The sequence below is a fragment of the Electrophorus electricus genome, chromosome 4, assembly GCF_041902795.1.
Source record: "Electrophorus electricus isolate QZ-2024a chromosome 4, ASM4190279v1, whole genome shotgun sequence".
NCBI lineage: Eukaryota > Metazoa > Chordata > Actinopteri > Gymnotiformes > Gymnotidae > Electrophorus > Electrophorus electricus.
In genome coordinates, this window is record NC_137500.1 from 11,585,770 (window position 1) to 11,610,876 (window position 25,107).

The following is a 25,107-nucleotide window of genomic DNA, read 5'->3' on the forward strand; positions in this document are numbered from 1 at the left end:
TCTTCTCCTATCTACTGAGAAGGGTATAAAGAAGGCGAGATGGTCGAAGCGGAGGCGGAGTTATCGCTCATGTGTTTTTGGTCGACGCCGGCCCTCTGTTTTGGGGCTTTCCCCTCTGACACGCTCAATTGTGGAACATAAGGTTTAAAGCGCAAATGAATAAATGTTAGTCAGCAAACCACCGAGTTAATTAAAAAGTATCTATTAATTGTGGAGACAGAGTTGCCACACTGAAATAAAATATTACAAATCTGATATGGAAAAACTAAAATGCTTTTGCATATCACTCCCAAACAGGAATTTTGGAATGAAATAGTCTGCTTTAAAATAAACTGACACAAAGCGTTTTCCTGTAGATATAGCTAGCGACTGCTGTGCCTAACTCACAACACACATCCTGTACTCCATTAAAGTTGCCCTCAAGACTCTACTTGATTTTTAAAACTAGAAGGCAGGGTTAGAACAGATCCAACGTCTGTAGAGTGTTCATTGGCTTTAAACTAGCATACATTCCTATTACCACAGACAAGCTTGTTAAAAAAAATCTCCCCTGCAGGCAGAATGAACTCAGGCATGGAGACATGGTGAGAAACACGACCAAGGTAAGTATATCATTGCAAATCAGATTTGTTTTCCTTTGTTTGCTTCTGTTTGATTCAGTACAGTGCAATTACCAAACTGATTGGACAAGAGGAAGTCTGAGTGAAACATACTTGAAATTAAGTTGTGCCTTAGGAATGTGAGGCATTTCGGTCTGCAGTGGGTCAGTAGAGCATAAACTGAAATAGTAACTCTGTGTGTGCGTACGTGTGCCTGCGTGCGTGCAAGTGTGTGTCTGATGTGCGTGTGTGTGTGTTTGTGTCCACCATTTGCATCCCAGTCAAAGCTTGGCCTTATATGCACCCTGGTATCAAATATCAAGAGTCAAACACCGTCATCTAGCGATGAAAATGCAACAGTCAGTCATACTCTGCCAACCCATGGGGGATATCCAGGAGTATTTAAAACCCATTGATAACTTAGTATAACGCTAACTCCAAAGCAATTTTCAATTACAAAATTAGCAAGAATGACTACCCAGGCCTTTTGAAAAGCTATAATTAAAAATGTAGGTAAAAGGACAAGTTGTTCTAGAAATATGAAAAAAAAAAAAAAAAAAAAAAAAATATATATATATATATATATATATATATATATATATATATATATATATATATATATATATATATAGCCACAAGAAATAAGAAATGCCAAAATAAATTCCATAATGCATTTGCATTCTTACTGCTGACAAATATGAACCCTTTTGATGGTTATTGGTTAGGGCACTAGAAGTACAGCCTAGAGAAGAATGCAATAATAACTCAAAATAATGTAGCCTGATCTGCCACTGCTGATTATACATAAAGAAAAAACACTTTATGTAATTTTGTGAATACAAAGGTCTGTGAATTATTCATTGTCTAGAATCTATGTCTTGAAATTTGAAGCTTTTATTTTGTACAGGGTCTCCAACAAAGATTTCTTTGAAGATATTTTCTTCAGGTATTTGAGGCCCTGCAGGCATCTGGCACAAGCTGCTGACTGCCATCCTGTCAGATCATCAGCAGTATCTGTATGGAGAGAGGGCAGCTGAACAATACCCTCACACATAAAATCAGACACAGACAGAAAGACAAATAGACAGACAGCCAGACAGACACACACACAGAGAAGATGAGTTCTTTACCAAAACAAGGCTGAAAGATATTAAAACGGAATAAATAATATACTAGAAACATAGGGTTAACTTTCTTGGATTATATATGTGTATAAACTATAGGTTAATAATCCAAAACCCTAACCTTGATCTTGCACTATTCCCATAATTTTTTACTATAGCCCTATCTATAAACCTAGCTCTAAGAACTCTATAAGAACAATAATAACTCTAAATCTAGCTCTGTCTTCCAGGTCATATAGTACCACATGGATACATAAAACCAGAATAAGCCCTGAATAAGCTCTGTTTTTAAGGGACATTGATCATCACAACCCTGTCTTGTGGATAAGGCATGGAAATGAGTTGTGGATCCAAATAGGGATTCCTGTGAGTTCATAAATAGTTCTCAAGTGGACAACTAGTTGGTTAACATACAGTCTGAGAGAGGGCCAAGGCTGATAAAGTTTTTACCATTCCCTGCTGTTAAACATCTCAAGTACACCTCATTTTGAATATCAGATCATTTACAAATATGATGAATCAAAATGAGATGATCGAATGAATCTGTTATAATTCAGAAAGGGCAGATAATGTATCCTTTAAAATAAAATGTAGAAACAGCTGTCCTACTATTTATTTATTAAATGTCTACAGTGTCTATGATGTATTTCCATTTACTGCTAAACATGTACATAGCTAGTTAGCACTACTTGCTACAGAGTGTTATTTGAGGTTCAGTGTCTTTGGGTGGAGATAAAGATTAGTGGGACTTTCTGCTGACAGGAAATGGGAGCCATCAGAAGCTATCAAATACTACTACTATATTCTATATACTACTATATTCGCTACGGTATTCAACTACAAACCAGAATAAACCCACACACCTTTTTAAAGTCAATGTACCTGATACAGAGACTACCCTAAAATGATGTATAACCATAAACATTAACTTAACCCTAAATGTGTAATATTAAGTAATTAAATTAATAGCAAAGAAGGCTTGAGTGGGGAGGGGGGTCTTTTTCGTCATGGAGTCTTGCAAAATACCTGCACAAAGTACATGTTCTGGCAGTCCATTGGGGCACACCGAGTTCTCACGAGGTATAAAACATGCGCACACACGCGCGCGCACACAGAGCCGTATTTTTCACCCCCTGTTTATGTGCATGGCATGTAACATTGCTGACGTAAGATCACAAGTATATCTTATATTTTGAACCCTGACAGGGATCCTCTTGCTTCAGAGATGGAAAACCCAGTTTAGTGCCAGCAGAGAGATGAGAATAGTGCAGTTGAAAGGTTGTACATAAGAGGACACGCAGACAGACATAATGTCAGATGTGGAAAATAGAGGGCACAAGCATACACGCAGCCAAGCAGAGTCTTTTAATATAGTTATAATACTTGTGCAAACAAAGATTGATATTGAAATAATTGCTTCATTGTCAATATTTGTATTGTTTCCTTAATGTTTCCCTTACAAAATTAAACAAGGAATGTCAGTAAATGTTCAGTTTAGTATTTTTTTCCATGCTCAACACACTCTATGCAACACATCCTTTTAGAACTACATCACCTATATTAGTATATTAACTAAGCTATGCGGGAGGACTGGACCGTGCTCGTCTGAGAAACATACAGGAAGTGAGCAAAATAATGGAAACACTTGACATACAAGAGGTCACACTGTGTATTCGAAATCATAGAAGTATAGGTTCATGTTTACTGAATTCACTACTGATACCAAAGTGTCTGCTATAAAATGTTAAAATGAACCGTTGAAGTTTCTAGAACTAAAATGGAATCTAAATAGAAACTAAAATAGAAATATCCTTGATCCATTGTTATTTAAACCAGTGACAAGTAGCATCACAGACTACAGAAGATGTCATTTATTACGGGACATTTAGAATGGCCGAAATTTAAAAAAGCTCATAAAAGATTTCAATAAGCACAACACTTAGAGCAGCTGGTAGTCAGGACGATTCAGCTGTCGCCGTTCATCCTCCATCGGGATAGATTTAGATTTCGAGAAAAGCAAAGGAGACCTAACCTTTCAGAGCGTGTGTGCTATACTGAGGAAGGGTGAAATTGTATACAATTATAAAAAAGAGAGGACAATCTGATTACAAGGCGTACTGATTTATTCAGGTAAGCCGTAGCGTAAATGTCCAGCGCAGTTGCCATTCAACTCGGTGGTGAAAAAACACGATTTAAAAATGTACGACTACCGCGTGACGGCCAAAGTGCATTGCTGCCCCCTGGCGTCTGGAGTAATCTGTGTATGACTGATCGTTGTTCGACGCGGATTGGCCGACACTTGCAGCCCATACTGAGTAATAAAGCAGCTGTAAACCAATGACCCGAAGACCGACTAATTGATTACCTCAAGCGTGCGTTTGAAAGTTGGAGAGTTCTGATTAACGTAGCTCAATTTTGTGTGGAAGATCAAATGGCCACAGTGCGGGAAAGGGCTGCTGCGTTAGATCTTGCTAAGAAATTGTACAGTCCTATGCATCTTCCTACCGGTAAGGTGAAGTAGCCAGTTGACCGAAGCCGTCTTCATGGCCACAAAAACTTAGAAATAGATCAGGTCGAACTTCAGTCAGTTTAAAAGTGCTTATGTGAGGTTCATTTTGTACGCTGCTTCGTTTTACTTAAGGTGCTTTTATTTAAGCGTTTAAACGGGTGTCAAAATGCAACAACCCATGAGACTGGTGTCCGTTGAAGGCCAGAGGAGAAGGGGGAGGGGGGTCTTGGTTCCTCTCAAGGTTTCTTCCTCATGCTCTAGCGAGGTTTTCCTTGCCGGCTCACTGGGGGCTTGGACTCGGACTTGTGTAAAGCTGCTTTGTGACAATAACTTGTAAAAAGTGCTATATAAATACATTTGACTTTGAATTCTCTGTTATCACTTGCATAATTCAACGGAGGATCTGTTGCTGATGTTTTGTAGATCACCGGATGGTCAGTAAGCCATTCCAGTCCAGCGTCATTTGGAGACAAATTATAAGCCACCTCCAAGCAGAGGTGAAGGTGAAGCGACGACGTCACTACTTGAAATCTCACAGCAATTGCTTCCTTGGTTCTGATGCAGTGAACGTGATACATGGTTATATAAACCAGAACAAGATTTTGGGGAACATGGAGGTACCCAGGGCGAAAGTGGTACGTGTGTGCCAGGCCCTCCTGGACTGCAGGGTGTTTGAAGCAGTAGCGTCTAGAACGTTCGGTAAGGAGAGTAAGCTGCGTGTGTTTCAGGACAGTGATGGCAGCTTGTACCGATTCCTCAGCACGACACACAACAGCCCGTTGCTGTGCAGTGCTGAAAACACCCTTCTCTCCCCTGATGAACAAAGAAAAGCGCACAGTCAGTCATACAGGTGACTTTTTTTTTCAAACCTTTTTGACAGTCCTAGCATCTGTCAAAGTTGGCCTGTCTGGGCAGAATTAAACTTATTGATTTGTTCTCACAGAAATGAGCCATTTAAGACAAACCTGTTGCATATATATATAAAAAGTCCTTCAAATGGAGATTTGTTTTATTAGTTATAACTTTCCATTTAGGCTAATGCAGTTCTGTTAAAGTGAGTATGAGGCTTGAAATGGTTTGCATTATTGCTCACCTTTTGGATGACATTACAGGCAGGATGACCTGCTGTTCTCCCACAGTACTCCAGTCAAAGGAGACCACATTATGGATGTACTCCTGGAGGGGCTCGACCTTAGCCCCAGCTTTCTTCAGATTGAGACATTACCACCGTCAGGTAGCACTTGATGTCTAGCAAGGCTGAACAGGGGTCACCATCTAATCATTTTAGCTTTTAGTTTGATTAATAAAAATAGATGTACACCTTCTACATATTGTAGTACAAAGTAGTTGTTTTTTCAGAAAAATTAAAATATATTTTTAGGCTCCTCTAAAGTGGTGGAACTCCAGCACTGTCAGTGATTAAAAAGGAATCTCTCTCTCTCTCTCTCTCTCTCTCTCTCTCTCTCTCTCTCTCTCTCTCTCTCTCTCTCTCTCTCTCTCTCTCTCTCTCTCTCAGTGGTCAGTAAGGTGTGGCAGGAGCAGACAGTTCAGCGGTTGCTGCAGCTGATAGAGCTCCCCATTTTAGATGGACTTTTGGACTGCAAAGAATATCACCCTACACAGTCTGGTGTTCACAATAATGAGCCTGATCTACTCTTCACTAGTAACTACCTGGAGAGAGAAATACTGAAGGCTTTTAAGGAATCGCAGTGGGTTAAAATCATAGTGACCTTTTGTGGAGCTGTTGTCAACAAGATAAAGTTTGACCATGAGTTAAATTTGGAGCATCAAAATGGCCTACATGGAAATGTTAGCCTCAGTTAGTTAGCAGTTCTACTGCTTTGTGTATTGTTTATATTGTTGCCTCTGTATGGATGAGAGAGGAGAGGTTTGCCATGTGAGGGTAGAGTAGAAAAAATGTTTTCTGCTCTGCAGAAAAGAGGAGTGGCTCTCAGCAGCATTAGACCTGCTGGACTTCCTCCCAGACCAGCAGGTGGTTGAGATGAGCAGGGAGCTGCCTGCCTTCTTACCAGAGGATGAGGAGGAGGATGAAGAACATGACCAAACCAATTCTACATGCAGTGAGCGGTGCAAAGCACTGCTGTTTGACATTCTGGCTAAACACTATGGACAGGCTAACCCGCAGCCTCTCCTCCCCACTCCCTTGAATGACGTCTACACACAGATTACTGAACTTCTTGGTAAGTTGGTACTCAGTTATGGGTGTTCCAGAAGTACTAAGTCTTAAATTTCAGTATGCATGTGTACCTGGGTGTCATTGGTTTGTAGTCAATGGGAAGGCTGAGGCAGCTCTGGAGGTCCTGCAGCTCTGTTTGAAATTGCTCCCTGCAGCCAGTAGAGAGGAGCTGTACAGGCTGTTGGGCTTCATGTCACTGGCTGCAGATCCACAACACATCCGACTTCATAAAGAGGTCAGAACGCAGTACAATGTGCATTTTCCCTTTATAGTTGCAGTCATAAATTTTGAGGGTTGGATTGATCAAGTTCATGTACGTGACCCCAAGATGTCTTTGCCCAACAGCTGTTCATACTTGTAGTTCATGAATTATTGTGACACATTAGGAGTTTGCAGCTGACTGTTCAGGATTTAGTCAGTGTTCACTTTGTAGCTTTCTCTTTGAATGCTGACTGATCAGTGATCATGTCTCTAAGCATAAGTAAGTGACTTTGAATACATGAGTCATCAAAGAACTTTGGGTCATTGTTAGCTCATGTCACTCTAACAAAGGTGGTTATAAGGTTTCATGTGGTGTCTGTCCATATGATAATTACACCACTGAACTGAGATCAGCTGATGTAATGCAGCTGAATGTTCAGCTTGTTTACAAAAGGAACCTACATCTGTCCCATTGTAGAATGCTGAAGGGGAATACTAGATTTGTCCAATTCTGAGCTTTAATTTTGTTCTATGTTAATTTCTCCTTTTAACATAACTTTTAATTGTTAGGTTGAGAATCGGATGATGGTGAAAAAGACATTTGGTAGAGCCATAATACAAAGCAAAAGTCTTCCTAAGGGCAAAGTGGACTTGCTACTGCTCTTCATGCTGGACAACCATGAGGACATATTCAAGGTACCGAAGACTACATTTTGCTTTATATCTGTATATATGGTATATATTTCTTGGATCTTTCACAGAAGTCGGTGATCTCTCACACATTGTTTAGAGATCTTACGTTATAGGAGAATGCTCTGTTCTGTCTCCTTTTGTAGGAAAGGTAATCTAAATGCATTAATACTGGCAGCCTTTGTGGTTTAGGTTGACATCTTTTGTTGCATTGAACAATCTTAAATGTTTCAAAATGAGTCAGTAGAATAATGGTATCTTTGTTCGTGGGCTTAAAATCTTGGGGCTTAGGAACTTGCCTCTTTACTTTTGACTATTTACTATTTCAAGAAATCTTGGATAAAATTATATATTGCTTTCTAATGATTTTTGCTAGCTGTTACTTAGGAATTGATGTGCTTTTTAAAAATTGTGTAGTAAAATGATTTTTCATTAGATTCCAGGATCTTTGCACAAGCTGGTCAGTGACAAACTGGACAGCATGTTGAAAAAGGACACCAACACGAAGGGTATGTCTCTTATTGTAACCTTAATGAGCTCTTCTACACTGATTCTGGAACCTTAGAATTATTTTCCTTCTGGACCTTGTGTCAAATGCAGCACTAATCATAACACATTTTTCACCTGTATTTCATATGTTGGAATTACCAACATTGCAGGTAAAATCAGAAAAGTTTAGAAATTGTGTATTTAGGACCAGTGAGTAAAAACTTCAGTTTTGGCAGGATTTAATTAAGAAACTTATGCTCATCCACTGTTTAAGATGTGGAATACAAGACATCTTACAATTCTAATCAATCTCATTTTGTTGCCCTTGATGAACATAAATCTCACATTCATTCTGTTGCTCAAGGACTGCCCCAGGGTTTGGTCCTTGGCCCTCTCCTTTTCTGATTTTACTCTGAACCTAGATTGTGCGATTGTCAAACCCTCATCAGTAGTTCATTACCTTAGTGTACTCTTTGACCACCTCAGTTTCCTTTGAACCCCACATCAGGTCACAAGTTAAAAATGCCTTTTCCTACCTTGGTAATTATTATTCAGCTTTGGCGTGTTCTCACCAAATACGATGTTGAAACACTGATTCATGCTTTCATCTCATCTTGTCTTTTTATAATTGCAGCTCTTTTCAGTGGCATTACAAACAAAACCATCCACTGAGTTCAGTATGTCAAATTCAGCTGCCAGAATTATCGCATACTAAAAAAAAAAATCTGCCCACATCACTCCAATTCTATATCGGCTATACTGGTTACACATTGTTTACTCCTCCTCACATGCATATCTCTGCACAGAATTACACCCCCCCCCCCCTACCTATACTGCACTGTCCATACCACACACTTAGATTCTCTGATGCTGGTCTTTGCTCCATATTCCTAAATTGAGTTTGGTCTCTGCAAGGGGCCCCAAACTATGGAATACTTTACCACAATCTCTCCATCCCTACTCTTCACTTTCCTCCTTTTAAAACAAGTTAACTCCCCCCCCCCAGCATTTTTCACTTTCCTCCTGTGAATAGTTGCTAAATTTCTCCACTCTAGTCTGAGTTTGGTCCTTTACTGTTTTTAATTTGTCGACTGTCATATTTTTCATGTATGAATTATGTAAAGTGACCTTGAGTATATGACAGGCACTGTAAAACATCAAAAAGTAAAACATGAGGTAAACATAGGCCAGGATATGAGATGCATAAAATGGGTGATGTCAGAGGCTGGACCATTTTAGAGGAGGATCTAACACTCCCCAACTCTGGAGAATAATTTGAATTAATCTGTAACCCACTCTTAAAACTTTGTTCCCCCTAGATGCTGCATTCTGTCAGCAAATTTCAAGCAACTTGTATAAAGAGACTGTTAAGGAATTAACAAACAGTGAGTTGTTTGTGCTGCTTAGGAACATCGATGAAAACCCAAGTTACTCTATGAAGGAGAAGAATCGACTCTTGGCACAGTTTTACAAAGGCCATCCTGACATTTTTGCTCAGTATTTTGGATCTAGACTTTGCACAATCAACTTGTTAGACGTGTAACCCTATTTATGTACTGAAAGGTGTGGTATATTAAATAAATTCATTTTATTTTTAAAAAGTATGCAATAAATAAACAACTGTATACCTAATGGATTGGTTGTCTGTCATATACACTGAGCTACATCTTCATTATGGATGTGTGTATAATCCACTTTACGGAGTGGACAGTAGTGCTATAACACTTATGCTAACAAAGTTAACACTGCCCACAATCTAATCGTACACCTTAAATATCTTAATTTCAATCTGGTCATATGTTGCCCTCCTGTATTATTTGCCTAATGTCGTATTTAATATACAGCTATATTCTCAAAATTAGTATTTTTAAATGCTGCTTCTTAGCTCGCTAGCCCTAACTAAGTTTCTGTCTCAAGAATTCAAGTCCAACGAACCAAACAGCCTTCAACTTCTAAAGTGTGTTCCCCTTTAAGATCGTCTCTACGCCTTTGTGTGAAAAGCACAGATTTAATTGGGCTCGTCCAGTCTTTACGCGTTTCACATTCTCATTGGCTTATTATTCAATGAAGATATTCTTGTCCAATCATAGTTGGAAACGTCGCCTAACCCGTAATCCGGATGAAGCGTCACCTATTGGCAGTTGTTCTGGGGCCAATTTCGTTTTTTTTTTTCCAGAACAGATTCGTGAATGTCCTTGGACACGCACAAAGACTTCCTCGATCAGGCAATTTTCCTGCATAGTAGCAATATCTGCTGGAATTTGGGATTTCGCTGCGTGGTGCTGCAAATCTCCACCCCGGATGCCCACACATTCCCCTCCCCCTTAGCCTAACCATAACATTTACCACACACACACGTTTTGGGTTGTTCATGGTGCGGATTTGTGAGAGAAAGATGAAGTTCTTGGTAGCAGTAACAGTAATCGTCGGTTCTGTCGTTTTCCTGCTCTTCCCTAATGGGTCCAATGCTGATGAGAAAAAGAAAGGACCCAAAGTTACCGCCAAGGTAAACACATTGCTAACAAATATGCTTCCAGGATAATACTAGAAGAGCAATTAATTTTCATTGATTCAATGATTACGTTAGCTATCTAGCTAGCACGTCATTCTTTTGAAATGTTAAGCTTTTCCAATGGCGAGGTATTGCCAAACGTCTGTGTCGATTGGCGCATTAATTTCACTTTGAAATGTACCGTTAGCTAGCCTGCTAGGTGTGGAGTTTTAAATGAGGACGACACCCGTTTGCTAGCTAGCTAGCTAACTAGCTAGTTACCGGTGAAATCAAGTCTGCCACTGGCGAGTTTATTGAGGTCCATTCTGGCCTTGTTTGTTTAAGCAAGTAAATGCAAAGAGTTTTGAAATATAGAAGGGATTTGCAAACGATACTAATTTGTAATGGCGCATAGGCCACGTCTACGTTAACTTGTCTTGCACGCAATTGCGTTTACGGCGAATCCAATTTGCCTAGACCATCCCTTTTGCTGTCCTCTCGAAAAATTATTTCTTCTGCAGTGTTTCTGCTGTATTACAGCGTTGTATCCGTTTTGTTTGACTGGCTAATTTGCTAATTATCCGCCTAACCAATATTTTCTCAGGTGTACTTCGACATGCGAATTGGAGATGAGGATGTAGGGCGTATTGTTATCGGCCTGTTTGGAAAAACCGTTCCGAAGACCACGGACAATTTCATCGCCTTGGCTACCGGAGAGGTGCTCGTTTCAATCAGCTGTAGCTAATTGTCTAGTGCATTTAGCCATGACCAATTGCATAATGTTATAATCTGCTGAATAAACGTACCAACTATATTCTCAACAGAAAGGATTTGGCTACAAGGGCAGCAAATTCCATCGGGTGATTAAAGACTTCATGATTCAAGGAGGCGACTTCACCAGAGGAGATGGAACTGGAGGTTTGAAATGAAAATCCTGTATATCTGTAATAACCTGAAAAATGTTGTTCTTATTGTGTATATGTTTGCATTAAAAGGTATTGCAGTGCTTTAAAATTAAAATGCAGAGGTGATGGTTAAATATGAAGTGATTCCACAAAATTAAATCCTGAATCACTAAAATTAATCTTGGGGGAAATTTAATTTGTTTAGATTAATTTACTTAAGTGTCTGACCACCCCTGCACATGCACCTTTCAGACAATTTGTCCTGATTGGAACTAAAATAGTTGCTCTTAACAGGGACATTGCACCTCTCCTCAGTGGTTGGTACAACCATTGTCTGCCCTCATTAAATGTGTATTGTGGGTGTGCTCTGACAGGAAAGAGTATCTATGGTGACCGTTTCCCTGACGAGAACTTCAAGCTGAAGCATTATGGTCCCGGCTGGTTGAGCATGGCTAATGCGGGCAAAGACACCAATGGTTCCCAGTTCTTCATTACCACAGTGCAGACTCCATGGCTTGACGGCAAGCACGTCGTCTTTGGCAAGATCCTGGAGGGAATGGTGAGTGGCTTGTGCTTAACACTAGCGGAGTAGTCCTGGGCCCTTTGCCCAGATAGATACATTTATCAAACTCCCAATAAAATGTATTAGAAAATGAATGGCATCAGGGTAGTTTTATTGTACAACTTGGGAAGGGGTGGTCAAGGGTCTTGGCCCACTTATCACTGTATATTTGCTGATTGTTTCTATAGGATGTGGTGCGGAAGATTGAAGGCACGAAAACAGACAGCAGAGATAAACCTCTGAAAGATGTCACCGTCTATGAATGTGGCAAGATCGAGGTTGAGAAACCCTTTGCTATTGCAAAGGAGTAAGTCGCCCCCAGGGGGGAAGCAGGACTCTGGGATTCTGGGGATTTGAAAGCTGTGCTGTACCACTAATATTGTAGTGGTGAATGTGTGCGCGGCACAAAGTCAGCTCATCACTCCCCATTATCCTACACCTGTAGCGGTCCGCCAAACGGCACACTTTGGGTCTATCTCAGAGGCATTCCACAATATCACACTGACTAACTTAACACCTGCTTTTTGTAAACAAATCTTCAATAAAGGATCCAGGTTTTGTTAAGTTTTCTATGTCTCACTCTGGATAGGTGCCTTTAAAAAATGTTTATCCAATCACCACAGATTATGGACAGAGTCAATGTTGGGTTTTTTTGTTTTGTTTTTTATTTTAAGAAAAATGCAAACAAAATGATCCACATATGCTTAAATACTGATTAGTCTGAAAATAGTTGCAGTATTCTGCATGCACAGTTGCTACTTTGGGTGAAAAATCTGTTGAATTAACATTTGCTTTGCATCAAAATTGCACATGATCCTTGTGTGAAATGATCAAGCTGTCAACAGGTATACATTCTAAGGTACCCAATGCATGTAGTTGATTGTGAAAGTGCATCACGTACCCAATATCAATTGAGTCAGACGTTACTGTGACAGTCATAATTGGTCCTCATCTGTGCTGCAATTACTAAGTTACATCTGGGGGTTTGTTCTAAAAGTTAAGCACACAACTGTTCTAATCTAGTAAAAGTCTCAGTAAAACATGTGATGGTACAAACCTTTCCCTGCAGCCATTTATGACAAATGCAAACAAAACTAGAAAGCACCATGATCTTGATTCTAGTTAAGCTGTTACAGTAGCCACATCAATGCTGAGGGCACCGTCTCCATCTGGTCTGAAATCAGACAGACTCTGCTTCCTCACGAGTGTATGGCAGCAGGATGGCTAACGGGTGTGGAGTTGACTCAGGTTCTCTGCATGTCCGCTGGTAAGATGGGGCTGCCACGGTCTATGATGATGGCAGGCACAACCTGATGCTCTGGCTCCAGGGGAGCAGGGTATGGTTTGGAACAGGGCATAAATCTCACTTTGGTGTCTCTGGGGTAGATGCCCTGCAGAACACCGGCCACAACCATATCTGGGAGGTCTGCATGTAAAAGTACAAAGGTAGTGGAAGCACTTAAACAAATTCATTTGATTTTGCATTAATATTTGTGTTGTGCACTGACTAAAATCAACTCTTCAAAGTCACTTACTGAGGACCTGTCCCAAAAACTACAATGACTGATATCTTAAGTCCTCCTTAAATGTTTGAGCATAAAATATAAAAATATTGCATCAACATTGGAATGTTCAAATGTATATATTCTACAATATCTGACTAAGCTTTAAAGAGATCTAGCCAGTGCATACTTGTTGAATTGTTAAAGGTTAAAACTGCATAACATGGTCTAAAATTATTCTGAAACCCCACTGCTAAATGAATGGGTTCTTTGGGATTTCAACTGCCACTGCACACCACACTGGAGGAACTTGATTTGAAAGTCTTAATGCTGCATCTGTTTCATCATGGGTGACAGGCCCATATCTTGGTGATACCCAGCTACCCCATCCTTTGCAGCTTAATAAGCCAATGAGTAGAACTGGGTGAGTTAACTTTGCAATAATGCCATTATGGCACTGGAGTGGAAACGTCAAGTAATAAAAGACATCCTCATTCCTCAAGTAACAATAATATGCAGTGGCCCACAAAATAAGCATATCCACACAGGTAGAGCTGCTCAGTAGTGAAATTCACAACTGAACTGAATTCTCAGCAATGATGATAATTTTATGTTGATAGAAGGGATCATTCACTGGTGATGGTGATGACATGCGTTACCTGAATCTGATGCGAGGAGATAGGGGTCACATGAGAATCCCACAACTTTCTGATGCAGGAGCTGACAGCTGTGGGGAGCAGCGGGGTGTTCACAAGTGAACTAATCTCTGAACTGCATTTTACCACATATTAGGGTGGAACAGGGTAAGATGAGCCAGCTGGTAAGTTGACCCACCACTATATCTGGGCAACCATGTACAATTTTTGTCAAGATCCTAAATTTAGCTTGCATTCTGCATTTCTATCTTTCTATGGAAGGAAGAACCATGTGGATGAAGTAGTAGGCATATTTTTTGCCTCTCAAAAGTTTTTTGGCCTATCCAGTATAATCACAGCTCACATCAAATGTAATTTCTCTCACTTTAAAAGATTATATCAGATATGTTTATGAACTACCATTATGTACACATGTGACCGAGTTTGCAGAAATGTAGCTTTGGGCTGCTAGACTAAACACATTTCCCAAAATGGTGGTTGTGGGGTAAACTGAGCCAGAACCTCGGTGATATTTGAACCAGTGCTCCATCTGCCCCCTTAGATCTACAAAAAGTTAAGTCAGATATTTGGTGTTTAAATTGATGTTGAATTACTGCCATTAACATTATTGTTAACTGACATTATATTTCATATTTTAGATGTTGCAACTGAACAGCTGACATGCCGCATAGCTAATTACAGAAGAAAAACAGAGGCTCCACATCCCTGGGGAGCAACATTTCATATTTCACTGCAACTTACATGCATTGAATGTTGAATAATTTCTAAAATGTGTAATTAAATAATAATGACTGATTGCTGTCATATCCAAGTATGCTTAAATTTTTTAAAATAATTAGGAAGAAATGGTATGTGCTATTATGCAAAACATACAGTTGGGAGTCTACACTGAAAGTGTGAAAGCAATGTGTGAATGTTCCTCAAAAAAAAAAAAGTTTCATTCAATTTAAAACTGCTATGTCTATTTCTTAATCCTAAAAACATGGCAAACCATCGTCAGTTTTCAGACAAATTAATAATTTATGTTTATTTCATGAACACCAATACTATCAATACAATGGAGGATTTAATTATTAATAACAATATTTGGAAATATACTTAAAAATCTGGTTAACACAACAGTAACTTTTCTCTGATGGCTCAACTATCAGCTTGTTCATCTTATGCCTAACATGGGAACAGTAGAGCCACGAGACCGCTTTTTGGGGGGACCCCATATTTTGTTATCTATTAGGTACACTGATAAGGTTTCAGCTGAAGGTACACATCATGAACTTGAGTCAGAAATAAACTACTGCATACAACCCATATTCCCTCTGCTATAGGTTGATTTAAGTAAAAAGTGGCTCATTTTACCCCACTCTCCCCTACTCAGTAAAGACAAATAAACTAGGCTTTTTGTGTGTGAAATGCACTCATGCCCATAATTACTGACGCCATTAATGAAAATGATCCAAAGATAATGGAGGAAGAGATGGCGGTCCACTAGTAAACCACTTCTTACCATGGCGCTGAATATTAACACAACAAACTCCAGGCATATGGTTTTGTTGGCTTCTCCTATTTAGAGCTGCATTTCCACCAAAAGTTTAAAAACATTTTTTTTTGTTTGGAATTGGCATCTTATGCCTGACTTAATATGTGTAAGACCTAAAGGTGCATCAAATGTAGAAATCCAGTTCTACACTGTGCATTAAGTCTTTGTGGCCCATCTGCAAATGTTCCAGGTGTATTTTATTTCCTTTAGTTGCATGTTGAACCAATTCTTTAATTACATATCCTACTTTGTCTAGATTAACAACTGTTCAGCTCTGGATATGATGGATACCAAAGTATAGAGTGACATTGGGATTTTACACATGCTTTTATGGCCAACAGCAGAAGAGGAATGACAATAAAATCAAAATAGGTCCTTAACATTTATTTCAGATTTAACTTTGATTGGTTCCTTTATCCTTAGGAATGTCAACTAGATTGATCACTTTTTCAATAGGACAATGATACTCACCATCCTGAAATACATTGTAGGTGTACAGTTAGAGCCAATGGTCATTTATTTTCCATGTGCAGTTTGTGTTAGCCATCCTCTACCTTTTCATCTAATATCAGTATCTAATACACTCACTGCAGCACCCATTACTACACCATGACTATGTCAGTGTCACTGCTAGTTTGATAAAGATCTATCAGTCAACTCAAATCTGGTCAGCAGTGGTCCTGCAGTCAGAAATTGATCAGTGATGAACAGGGTCCAGGGTGGCTGACAAACTGCACATGACATCAGACAGGCTGCAGTATGAAAATGTATCTTTAAAACCTGTAAAATGCACCTATAAAATATGTGTACTTAATCAAGGGGCCAGCAAGGTATATTTAGAAAATGTAGTTATGTGGACACATAAAACAGCTCATTATCTCTGCTCTTTTGTGAAGGCTTTTTGTTCATGTTCATCAAGCATGTCAGTAACTCTGCACTTCACCCCTAATGCTGAGAATATGTTGTTTGTTTCTTATGAGACAGACTCCTGGAGACTCTTACCTGTACCCCTGCGCTTGGCCATCAGTCAATTTTTCTTCACTGAAAAAAACAAGAAAAAAACATTGTGCCAAGCTGATTATCACGTCAGTCAGAGTGCTTTGAGGTGGCACAATCAGACACCTCCGGACAGGTCAGTTTTACAGTAGCGGTGGAAGTGCATGATTGTACATTGTACATTGTGTATATAAACATAATATACATATATTGTACATACATTGTTAATATATTTTTGTACATATATAGAATATATATTCCTCTATGCACCCCTGTTTTTCTTTTTCCTCAGTTTGGACAGAGCACTCTCAACTATTTCACTACAAGTTATACTGTGTATGACTATGTATGTGACAAATAAACCAAACTTGAAACTTGAAACTTGAAACTTGACGTCAAAGCCAGGAACAGTACGTACTGAAAACTGCAGATCTTGTTCGCCGAATGGAAGTGTTTCACCTGCAGGAAATCCAGCAACTCTTGAGGAACCACTTCGTTCTGGTACAGAATCACCTGTATGCAGAAAACCACACTGAAATACTTACATCTATACCTACACCTGCATCAGCATGCGCTATAGTGCTGAAGACAGCAGTGAGAGACAGCACCCCCCAATCCACCTGGATATAGTCCTCCAGCTCCTGCCTCCTCTGCTCCAGGGGTTTAGTGCGCAAATGCTGATTCCTCTTGCTGGGGAAATCAGGTGGCTGCAGCATCTTCTTTAGCTTGCGGTGCAGCATCTGGAATTCAGTCTGCTTCCGTAGAACAAAATGTTTCCTTCCATTGAACAATATCTCCATCCTGAAGAGCTTTAAAAATAGAGACTAAACAGCAGTTTTTTGCACGTGTATGCAAATCAACATCATATGTGATCAGGGACGCAAAGCGTGCACACACACAGAGGATCCATGGACACTTCAAAGACACTGGTGACACACGACACATGTGGGAGGGCATTCAGGCCATTATGAACTACAGGAAAACATCACCGTCCTGTGATAGTGATGCCTCCCTCCCAGATGCACTGATTGACTTCTATTTACGGTTTGAAGCACAGAACAACGTTACAGCGGAAAAGTCCATCCCTCCGCAAAATGACCAGGTGCCAGGTGCCTGACTGTGGCTGATGTGAGGCGAACTCTGCATGGAGTTAACCCACGGGCAGCTGCTGGACCAGACAACATCCCGGGTCGTGTGCTCAGAGAATGTGCTGACCAGCTTGCAGATGTCCTGAAAGACATCTTCAATATCTCTCTGAGCTGCACCATTGTCCCAACATGCTTCAAGACTACCACCATCGTCCCCGTGCCAAAGAAGTCCATGGTGTCGTGTCTCAATGACTACCGTCCCATCGCACTCACACCCATCATCATGAAGTGCTTCGAGAGACTCGTCATGAGACACATCAAGACCCAGTTTCCCCCTTCTCTGGACTACCTGCAGTTCACGTACCGCTCCAACCACTTTACAGTTGATGCCATCTCCACCACACACCATCTGGCACTCACACATCTGGATAAAAAGGGCACCTACGTAAGAATGCTGTTCATAGACTTCAGTTCAGCATTCAACACCATCGTTCCTCAGCACCTGATTGGAAATTTGAGCTTACTTGAACACCTCCCTCTGCAACTGGATCCTGGATTTCTTGACTGGTAGACCTCAGTCAGTTCAGATTGGGAGTAGCATTTCCAACACCGCCACACTGAGTACTGGTGCTCCCCAGGGCAGCATACTCAACCCTCTGCTGTTCACACTGCTGACTCATGCCTGTGCAGCAATGCACAGCTCGAACCACATCATCAAATTTGCTGATGACACGACTATGCTGGGTCTTATCAGGAAGGACAGCAAGTCAGCATACAGAGAGGAGGTGCGAGAACTGGTGAGCTGGTGCAAGGTCAACAACCTGCATCTGAATGTTAACAAAACAAAAGAGATGGTTGTTGACTTCAGGAGAGCACGGAGAGATCACTCCCCGCTTACCATCAACGGTGAGAGATTGTCAGTGGAGATCGTCAAGAACACCAAGTTTCTTGGTGTTCATTTGGCAGAGAACCTCACCTGGACCCTGAACACCAGTTCCATTACCAAGAAAGCCCAGCAACATCTCTACTTCCTTCAGATCTGAAAAAAGCCCATCTCCCATCACCGATCCTCACCACCTTCTACAGAGGTACTATAGAGAGCATCCTGAGCAGTTGCATCACTACCTGGTTTGGGAACTGCACCGTCTTTGACCGCAAGACCCTTCAGAGAATAGTGAGAACAGCTGAGAAGATCATTGTGGTCACTCTTCCCTCCATCACGGACATCTACACAACACGCTGCATCTGCAAAGCCACCAGCATTGTGGAAGACCCCAGACACCCCTCACACAAACTGTTCACCTTTTTGCCATCTAGAAAAAGGTACCGCAGCATCCGGTCCCTCACCTCCAGACAGTGCAACAGCTTCTTCCCAGAAGCCATTAGACTCCTGAACTCTGGCTAACTCCAATCAGATTCCAAAAATTGACACTTTTATACACACACATGCTTATACACAGTCACACACACACACATCCATACACACACTCACACATTGTTTTGCATCGGACTAGTGCTGAAGTCGAACTTCACACAAAAAATATGCACTCCTGTTGCAGTCTTGCACATTATCCTACTTGCTGCTAGAGTACTGTACTAAACCAGCACTGTACTCTGAACTGTTCTCGCTGCATACCCCTCACACAAACTGTTCACCCTTTTGCCATCTAGAAAAAGGTACTACAGCATCCTGTCCCTCACCTCTAGACTGTGCAACAGACATCAGACTCCTGAACTATGGCTAATTCCAATTCCAAACAAATGGACACTTCTATACACACACACATACACACACAAACACACGTTGTTTTTTGTTTTTGTATTGGACAAATTGCTGAAGTCAAACTTCACACACATATAATATGCACTCCTTTTGCATTCATGCACAGTCTTCCTACTGGCTGCTAGAATACTGTGCTAAATCAGTACTGTATTCTGAACTGTTTCTGGCTGCTATCGGTGACTGCTATGTTCGGTATAGCATGTCACTGACACCTACGCACAAACCCACATTACATATTCCCAGCACTGTGTACTGATCAAAATAAATGATCATTGTGCATTGTATTTATTGTATGGTATTATTGCACTGCATTGTATTGTTGCACTTGTGTAGTGTGTTGTCTGTTGCACTTGTTTTGCACCATGGTCCTGGAGGAACATTGTTTCGTTTTTGCTGTGTACTTGTATATAGCTAAAATTACATTAAAGCCTTTTTTGAACCTTTAAAAAAAAAAAAAAAAAAAACTTTTGGAAATCATGAGGGAGAGAACCAAATTGGAGAAGTGCGCCCTCTCATGAACTGATGTGGTTATGACCACATGTAAGTCCAGGTGGTCTTTTACCAAATATGTATGCATATAAATGTAAAGATAAATTTGCCTGTTACCTGAAGAAGAAAAATGTGCCTTAGTTCTTTCCAGTAACTTATTGTTTATCCCATATTTTTCAATTTGGTGATTAGTCAGGGTAGTTTGAATAGGATAATAAGGCAACTATTCAGTCAAAGGAGTAAGCTGAGCTAGATCACGCCCAGGGTCCTGTAGTGTAGCTCAGTGACAGGACCTACTTTTCTGTGCTCCTCTTTCCCTGTTGTATAGGAGATAAAGAGAATGAACTAAATGTAGATCCTCTGCACCTGGTTAAAAATCTCACAAGGTTTACAGTTCACTAGTGTTCCCCTTCAACTGCTACAAAACTGCAGACTACATCCAGGCCCACAGATGTATCAGACAAAAAGTCCATCACATTTCTTTATAAATGTGTGTACTGAAAGGTCTATAAGACTTAACCACAGTGCTTATAATGTTATTGGCCCAATGGTGCTATGTTTGGGTTCCAGTAAGAACCATCAGAGACTTCACATCTTTAGTTTCTCATTTTCCCTGACTACACCAGAATCTGAAATGCTCACTTCCGCTTCATATTTTCTCACTCTGAGCAAAATGTTTCGCTTCTCACAAATGAGAAATGGCAGCAAGACAGAGAGAGGCCTATACAAGCAAGCATTGACAAGTCAGGGAGAAACTGTGCCCAACTGAATGCTCCAAAGCTACTTGAGAACTGCAACACTCACCAGAGGGGATATTACTTAAACTAGGAATATCACTTCTTCTTTCAATAAATTCTGCACAGAACTCTAGTTTAAACATAGAAGAGCAACATGATAGGTATTGTGTTATACCAGCTTTACTAATTAGTTTAAAAAGTGAGTAGAATGGAAGTCAGTGGTGAGAGGGGACAGTCTAGCTAGCAAACACAAATATTTTTACTCTGGAGACACTGCAGGAATGTGAGAGAGAGCTTGAGTAGCTCATAAAATCTGGGCTAAAGCCCAAACAGTCTTTTCTAGCTAAACCCTTACCTTAGTTAATGGTATGAAGGAATAGGTTGTAAAAAGAGAAAAAAATATCTACATGAAAAGTCAAAAGGGAAGGTTTGGTAATACGGGAATCTCTTTCATGCCAGCTGGAGACTAACTGGCACTGGAGGAGAGCCTGGTCTGTGCTGCTTGGAACCCTGGGGTGAGAAATTTGGGGCCATACAGATTATGTGTAGCCTGCTGTGTGTTTTGGGTCAGAAGTGCTGCTTGCACAGAGCTCTATTCAGCTTCTCTGTCTCGCTCCCTCCCTCCCTGACATGCACACTCTGCCTGACACATATACGCACACACAGAGCAGGCATTGTCGTCAATGACAAAGTTGGATGTTTCCAACAGGATGAGGCCTTAACACATAGAGCTCTTAACATAGAGGCCTGAACACACATTTTATTTATATATATATTTAGATATAACTGACTTATCTGCTTCCCACCCCAAACTCCCTGAATCAAACATTCTTTATTTCTACAATTTACAATATTGGAGATTTGATTATGTGCCTCTGGTACACCTTGGATGGCCAGTGCATCAGACGCAACACTAATTCATGAAACTAGTTCTGTAGCTGGTAATAATTCTGTTTCATGAGAGTGTTGCAGTGGATGCAGTTGGTGTATGGGTCCCACAGGCTGAGGGAATGGCATTCCAGCCTTGAGTGACATCAGCACCTTTCAGCATGGCTGTGATTCAGCTGTCTCACACGAGGCTCCAATTTTAGCCTGCAGATAAACATCTCACATGGGGAGCTAAATGGAGTTACCCGATATGTACATTACTCAGTTTACATAGGTCTAAGAGTACACCTCTGAAATTGGCACATTCACCTGTGGCAAATGCTACTACCACGTGTTTCAACTTGTCTGCTCCAGTTGAACACAGCTGAATGTGCCAGAAACCCTCATTGTATTGGCAAGATTGTAAATGCAAATAATAATAAAGAATGTGATGCTTGAAAAGAGAATCATAACATGAGTAACACTGTATCATGGTGTCAGTGCCAGAGTTTGTGTATGAAAGTACAATAATCATCATCTGTTGCTGTTTGACTGGAGCATAGGATATGGCAGTAACCCAGAGACACAGGCAAGTGGCTGAGTGTGTGGCCCAAACAAACTTCCATGCGTTCCAGCTAGGGACAAATCGTCCCAAAACAGTATTGTTGACCCCAGATCAGACTTCACTCAGCACTTACTGAGCTCAAGAACTATGTTCTTTAAGTCACAACAGATTCAGAAACCACATTCTGATTCTACTGTTAGAATCAATGTCAGCGGTCCACTGCTGGGTGTGTGACTCACTTGTGGAATAAACTCACACCCTAACAATGAACTATAGTTTGCCAGTACATGTAGCTCTACAAGGTATGGACCTGTGTAAGGAGCTACCGTGGTATCAGAAAATGAGCAGAGTCAATATGTATAGCTCTGGTTAATTGATTCCTCAGCTGTTGTGATTTGTGTGAAGTATGAAATGTTACAGTATTCCAGCATTTTCAGTAAAAATGTACAAAACGATGAGATATTGTTCAGCGTTACGTTGGATAGTGTTCACTGAAGCATACTAAAACAGGGGTTTTCACTAGCTATTACTACCATGGTGATGAGTTTAAGGTAAGATGTTCAGAGGTATTACTCGCAAATTGCCAAGTAGGCAAACTTACATATTCACTGTTTTTTTTATGCCACACATTAAATTCAAACGTGTATAAATCTGCTCAGATTCGATTAAACTGCAAATAATCATAGACATAAATCATAGACACAGTGATAATGGATTAGATAAATACTGGACTGGCACTACTTCAGGCTTGATCCAGACATATCACAATAACAGTGTAAATGTTAGACTTAAAGGTTACAACTCAACGAAATTTAGATGTACAATATCCTACTTACTTTGCGTAACTTCCCCGATTCATCCACTTCCCTCTCTATAGAAGGTACTGATACCTCTATCATCGGAGAGAGATTCAGCATCGCCCGACTGTAAAGCAATTGTGTATTTTCATATAGGTCGAAAATAAGTACTCTAGTGTTCGCTCAAACTCAGCACCCATCCGTCATCTTATCAGCGTATGAGTGAGAAATTCCTCTGATATATAGTGTCAGAGAAAATTGCAAATTAAATCCGATATCACAACAGGTAGCTTTAGGATCCGATACAGCAGAGCAGTTGAGTCGCGCCCTCGCACACTCCCACCGCTCCTCCCACAAACACACTGATTAGTTGGTGTGTCTATCCACATTGATACTAAAACTTTAGCAAGAATTTCAGAAATTATAAATAGGCAACAATCTATTTTTCTGTTCATGCAAGTGTTATTGTTGTCTATCGGTATTTGGATTTGTCAAGTCCAAATAAACAATCTAAAAAAAAATGTAAGCAAAAAAGCATGCGTACTCTTTGGAGTGTTTGATCATAAGGCGATCATGAGTGCTCCTCCGCCCTTAGTAAACACTGGCCGTTCTGTAGCGCTTCGTTCGTTCATTCTTGATTCGTTTTGAATCATTAAGTAGCTTTAACAGTAATATTAATAATACGCCAGTGTAAAAGATACTTTTCCCTTTTCAAATGTTTGTAAAAAAATCTAAAAAGACTTCTCCAACTCGATCACTCTATGAAGTTGATCTAAAGTTATATATACCTTACTTTTGGATATGCTTTCCCTCGCCAATGTCCAGGCTCAGTCGCTGCTGTTCAGAGATCAGCTGTAAGTGTAATCTATTCTTTTCACACAGATCACATGTTATGTTGTAACACTCAGACAATTCATTTTATTGCTGACTATAGCCACAGTAAAGTCTGGATTTAACACCCTCACCTCTGCAAGAAAATTTTCCAAACATGTATTCATTTGAACATTTCATAATAGCACAACGGCAATTTTAGCCTCTTGATAGCAAATGTTAGCTGTTTCCAAACTGTGCGTCCAAATTTAATTTCATGAAATTAATTTCCCAGACGAATCAAACAGGTACTAGGTAGGTACTGCTTTAATTTTGAAACTTGACATGTTGCATAATCATAACACAGGGAAAGAGAGAGAGACCCTAATGACATCAGCAAACTGACCATGTACACAAGGGCAAACAAGTACGTTAAAGAACATAGTCCAAGTCAGTCCATTTTTTCCTCTCTCTCTCTGACCCCCACACACACACAAACGTAGTAGTACTACTAACCATATCAGGTGCCCCACATACAGTAATTAGATGAACAAAGATGTCTTGCCATGTGCGGATGAAAATAAAATATTATGCATTAACAAGTTATTTTAAAATAAATGTGCATGAAGATACTTAAAACCTCTCAGAGAATGAAGCAGACAATACTATCAGAACAACCCAAGAATGCTGCAGTCTGTCCGTTGTTGCCCCCCCCCCCCCCCGAGTCTTCGATCCTCTAATCGTTTCTTCCTCGTGATCCACGGAGTTTTTCCTTGCCCCTGTTGCCCCTGGCTTTCTCACTGGGCGGCTTAGACTCGGACATTTGTAAAGCTGCTTTCTGACACCATCTGTTATAAAAAGCACTATATACATACATTTTACTTTACTGATGAAGTCTTGATTCATGCAGTTTTGTGGTGTACAAAAGGGAAGTACATTCCCATTCTGAGACAAAAGACCCCTTCAGGGCAGCTGTGCTAAAACCCAAGCCCTCTTCAAATGGAAGTGACCGCACATTTGCAGCGTTGTTGTAGGGTAAGAATTTTTCCGCATGAACAGACAGATGTCCTGCTACTTTGTGTACCTCAAAAAAATTCTAGAACCCTTGAAAGTTGAATGAGTAGTACACTTAAGGAGCAATTGATAACACATCGTGTTTGTGCAATAGTTACTGTGCACGAGCTATGAGAGCCGAAGCTGATTTAAAAAAAACAAAAACAAACAAACCAACCAATGCCTTTTCAGGAAACAAAAGGATTCTAGTCACACATAAAATTGTGTAATTTTTTAGTCACACACAGGAACAATGTTTCAGTTAACTAATTGCATCAAGCAAAAACTACATGTACATCATATATATGCCAACATTTAGGTGTTTTTCTTTCTCAAGTGTCAAGGGCTTTCAGCTACACAACAGTCATCTGATAAAATTGTTGAATGAATCTAACTTTGCCAACAAACAGAAAGAAGACAACTAGAGAACAGTTTTTTTAAAACTATCTTTATTGGGTAT

At 40.2% G+C, this 25,107-nt stretch overlaps 3 protein-coding genes across 15 annotated transcripts; 2 read left to right on the top strand and 1 right to left on the bottom strand.

Moving 5' to 3' along the window:
• Positions 1-11: 11 nt before the first annotated feature.
• Positions 12-9,441, top strand: depdc7b (DEP domain containing 7, paralog b). Of its 7 annotated transcripts, none has more exons than XM_081712393.1 (10): positions 3,723-3,853; positions 4,656-4,735; positions 4,826-5,082; positions 5,345-5,466; positions 5,749-5,941; positions 6,168-6,433; positions 6,522-6,664; positions 7,201-7,326; positions 7,757-7,829; positions 9,129-9,441. In XM_081712393.1, the coding sequence occupies exons 2-10, from the start codon at positions 4,664-4,666 to the stop codon at positions 9,350-9,352; spliced, it is 1,476 nt and encodes a 491-aa protein (XP_081568519.1). In that variant the 5' UTR covers positions 3,723-3,853; positions 4,656-4,663; the 3' UTR covers positions 9,353-9,441. The 7 variants fall into 7 exon arrangements, with proteins under 7 accessions (XP_081568516.1, XP_081568519.1, XP_081568515.1 ...); XM_081712391.1 differs by lacking the exon at positions 3,723-3,853 and adding an exon at positions 3,860-4,230; XM_081712392.1 differs by lacking the exon at positions 3,723-3,853 and adding an exon at positions 3,860-4,230 and having other exon boundaries at positions 4,656-4,729.
• Positions 9,442-9,985: 544 nt separating this feature from the next.
• ppib (peptidylprolyl isomerase B (cyclophilin B)) lies at positions 9,986-12,331 on the top strand. The gene is made up of 5 exons (XM_027000226.3): positions 9,986-10,315; positions 10,905-11,018; positions 11,125-11,218; positions 11,580-11,764; positions 11,956-12,331. Exons 1-5 carry the CDS (start codon positions 10,181-10,183, stop codon positions 12,076-12,078), a joined length of 651 nt encoding a protein of 216 aa, XP_026856027.2. The 5' UTR covers positions 9,986-10,180; the 3' UTR covers positions 12,079-12,331.
• A 78-nt stretch (positions 12,332-12,409) lies between these two features.
• snx22 (sorting nexin 22) lies at positions 12,410-23,642 on the bottom strand. Of its 7 annotated transcripts, none has more exons than XM_027000207.3 (7): positions 23,578-23,642; positions 22,824-22,911; positions 17,079-17,259; positions 16,877-16,971; positions 16,465-16,503; positions 13,929-13,996; positions 12,410-13,193 (listed from the first exon to the last, which is right to left on the bottom strand). In XM_027000207.3, the coding sequence occupies exons 2-7, from the start codon at positions 22,844-22,846 to the stop codon at positions 13,012-13,014; spliced, it is 588 nt and encodes a 195-aa protein (XP_026856008.1). In that variant the 5' UTR covers positions 22,847-22,911; positions 23,578-23,642; the 3' UTR covers positions 12,410-13,011. The 7 variants fall into 7 exon arrangements, with proteins under 7 accessions (XP_026856008.1, XP_026855984.1, XP_026855982.1 ...); XM_027000183.3 differs by having other exon boundaries at positions 17,079-17,267; positions 23,578-23,641; XM_027000181.3 differs by having other exon boundaries at positions 17,079-17,267; positions 23,573-23,591.
• Between the last annotated feature and the right edge of the window lie 1,465 nt (positions 23,643-25,107).

Excerpts from the sequence above, each read along its gene's own strand:
- snx22 (XM_027000183.3), bottom strand. The coding sequence starts at position 22,904 with ATGCTGAATCTCTCTCCGATGATAGAGGTATCAGTACCTTCTATAGAG. Across the intron at positions 17,268-22,823 it reads AATCGGGGAAGTTACGCAAA|CTCTTCAGGATGGAGATATT; the intron begins GTAAGTAGGATA and ends CTATTTTTAAAG. Across the intron at positions 13,194-13,928 it reads TCTCCTCGCATCAGATTCAG|ACCTCCCAGATATGGTTGTG; the intron begins GTAACGCATGTC and ends TTTTACATGCAG.
- depdc7b (XM_027000239.3), top strand. The coding sequence starts at position 4,155 with ATGGCCACAGTGCGGGAAAGGGCTGCTGCGTTAGATCTTGCTAAGAAA. Across the intron at positions 5,942-6,167 it reads AAGGCTTTTAAGGAATCGCA|AAAAGAGGAGTGGCTCTCAG; the intron begins GTGGGTTAAAAT and ends TCTGCTCTGCAG. Across the intron at positions 6,665-7,200 it reads ACATCCGACTTCATAAAGAG|GTTGAGAATCGGATGATGGT; the intron begins GTCAGAACGCAG and ends TTTAATTGTTAG.
- ppib (XM_027000226.3), top strand. The coding sequence starts at position 10,181 with ATGGTGCGGATTTGTGAGAGAAAGATGAAGTTCTTGGTAGCAGTAACA. Across the intron at positions 10,316-10,904 it reads GACCCAAAGTTACCGCCAAG|GTGTACTTCGACATGCGAAT; the intron begins GTAAACACATTG and ends ATATTTTCTCAG. Across the intron at positions 11,019-11,124 it reads TCGCCTTGGCTACCGGAGAG|AAAGGATTTGGCTACAAGGG; the intron begins GTGCTCGTTTCA and ends TATTCTCAACAG.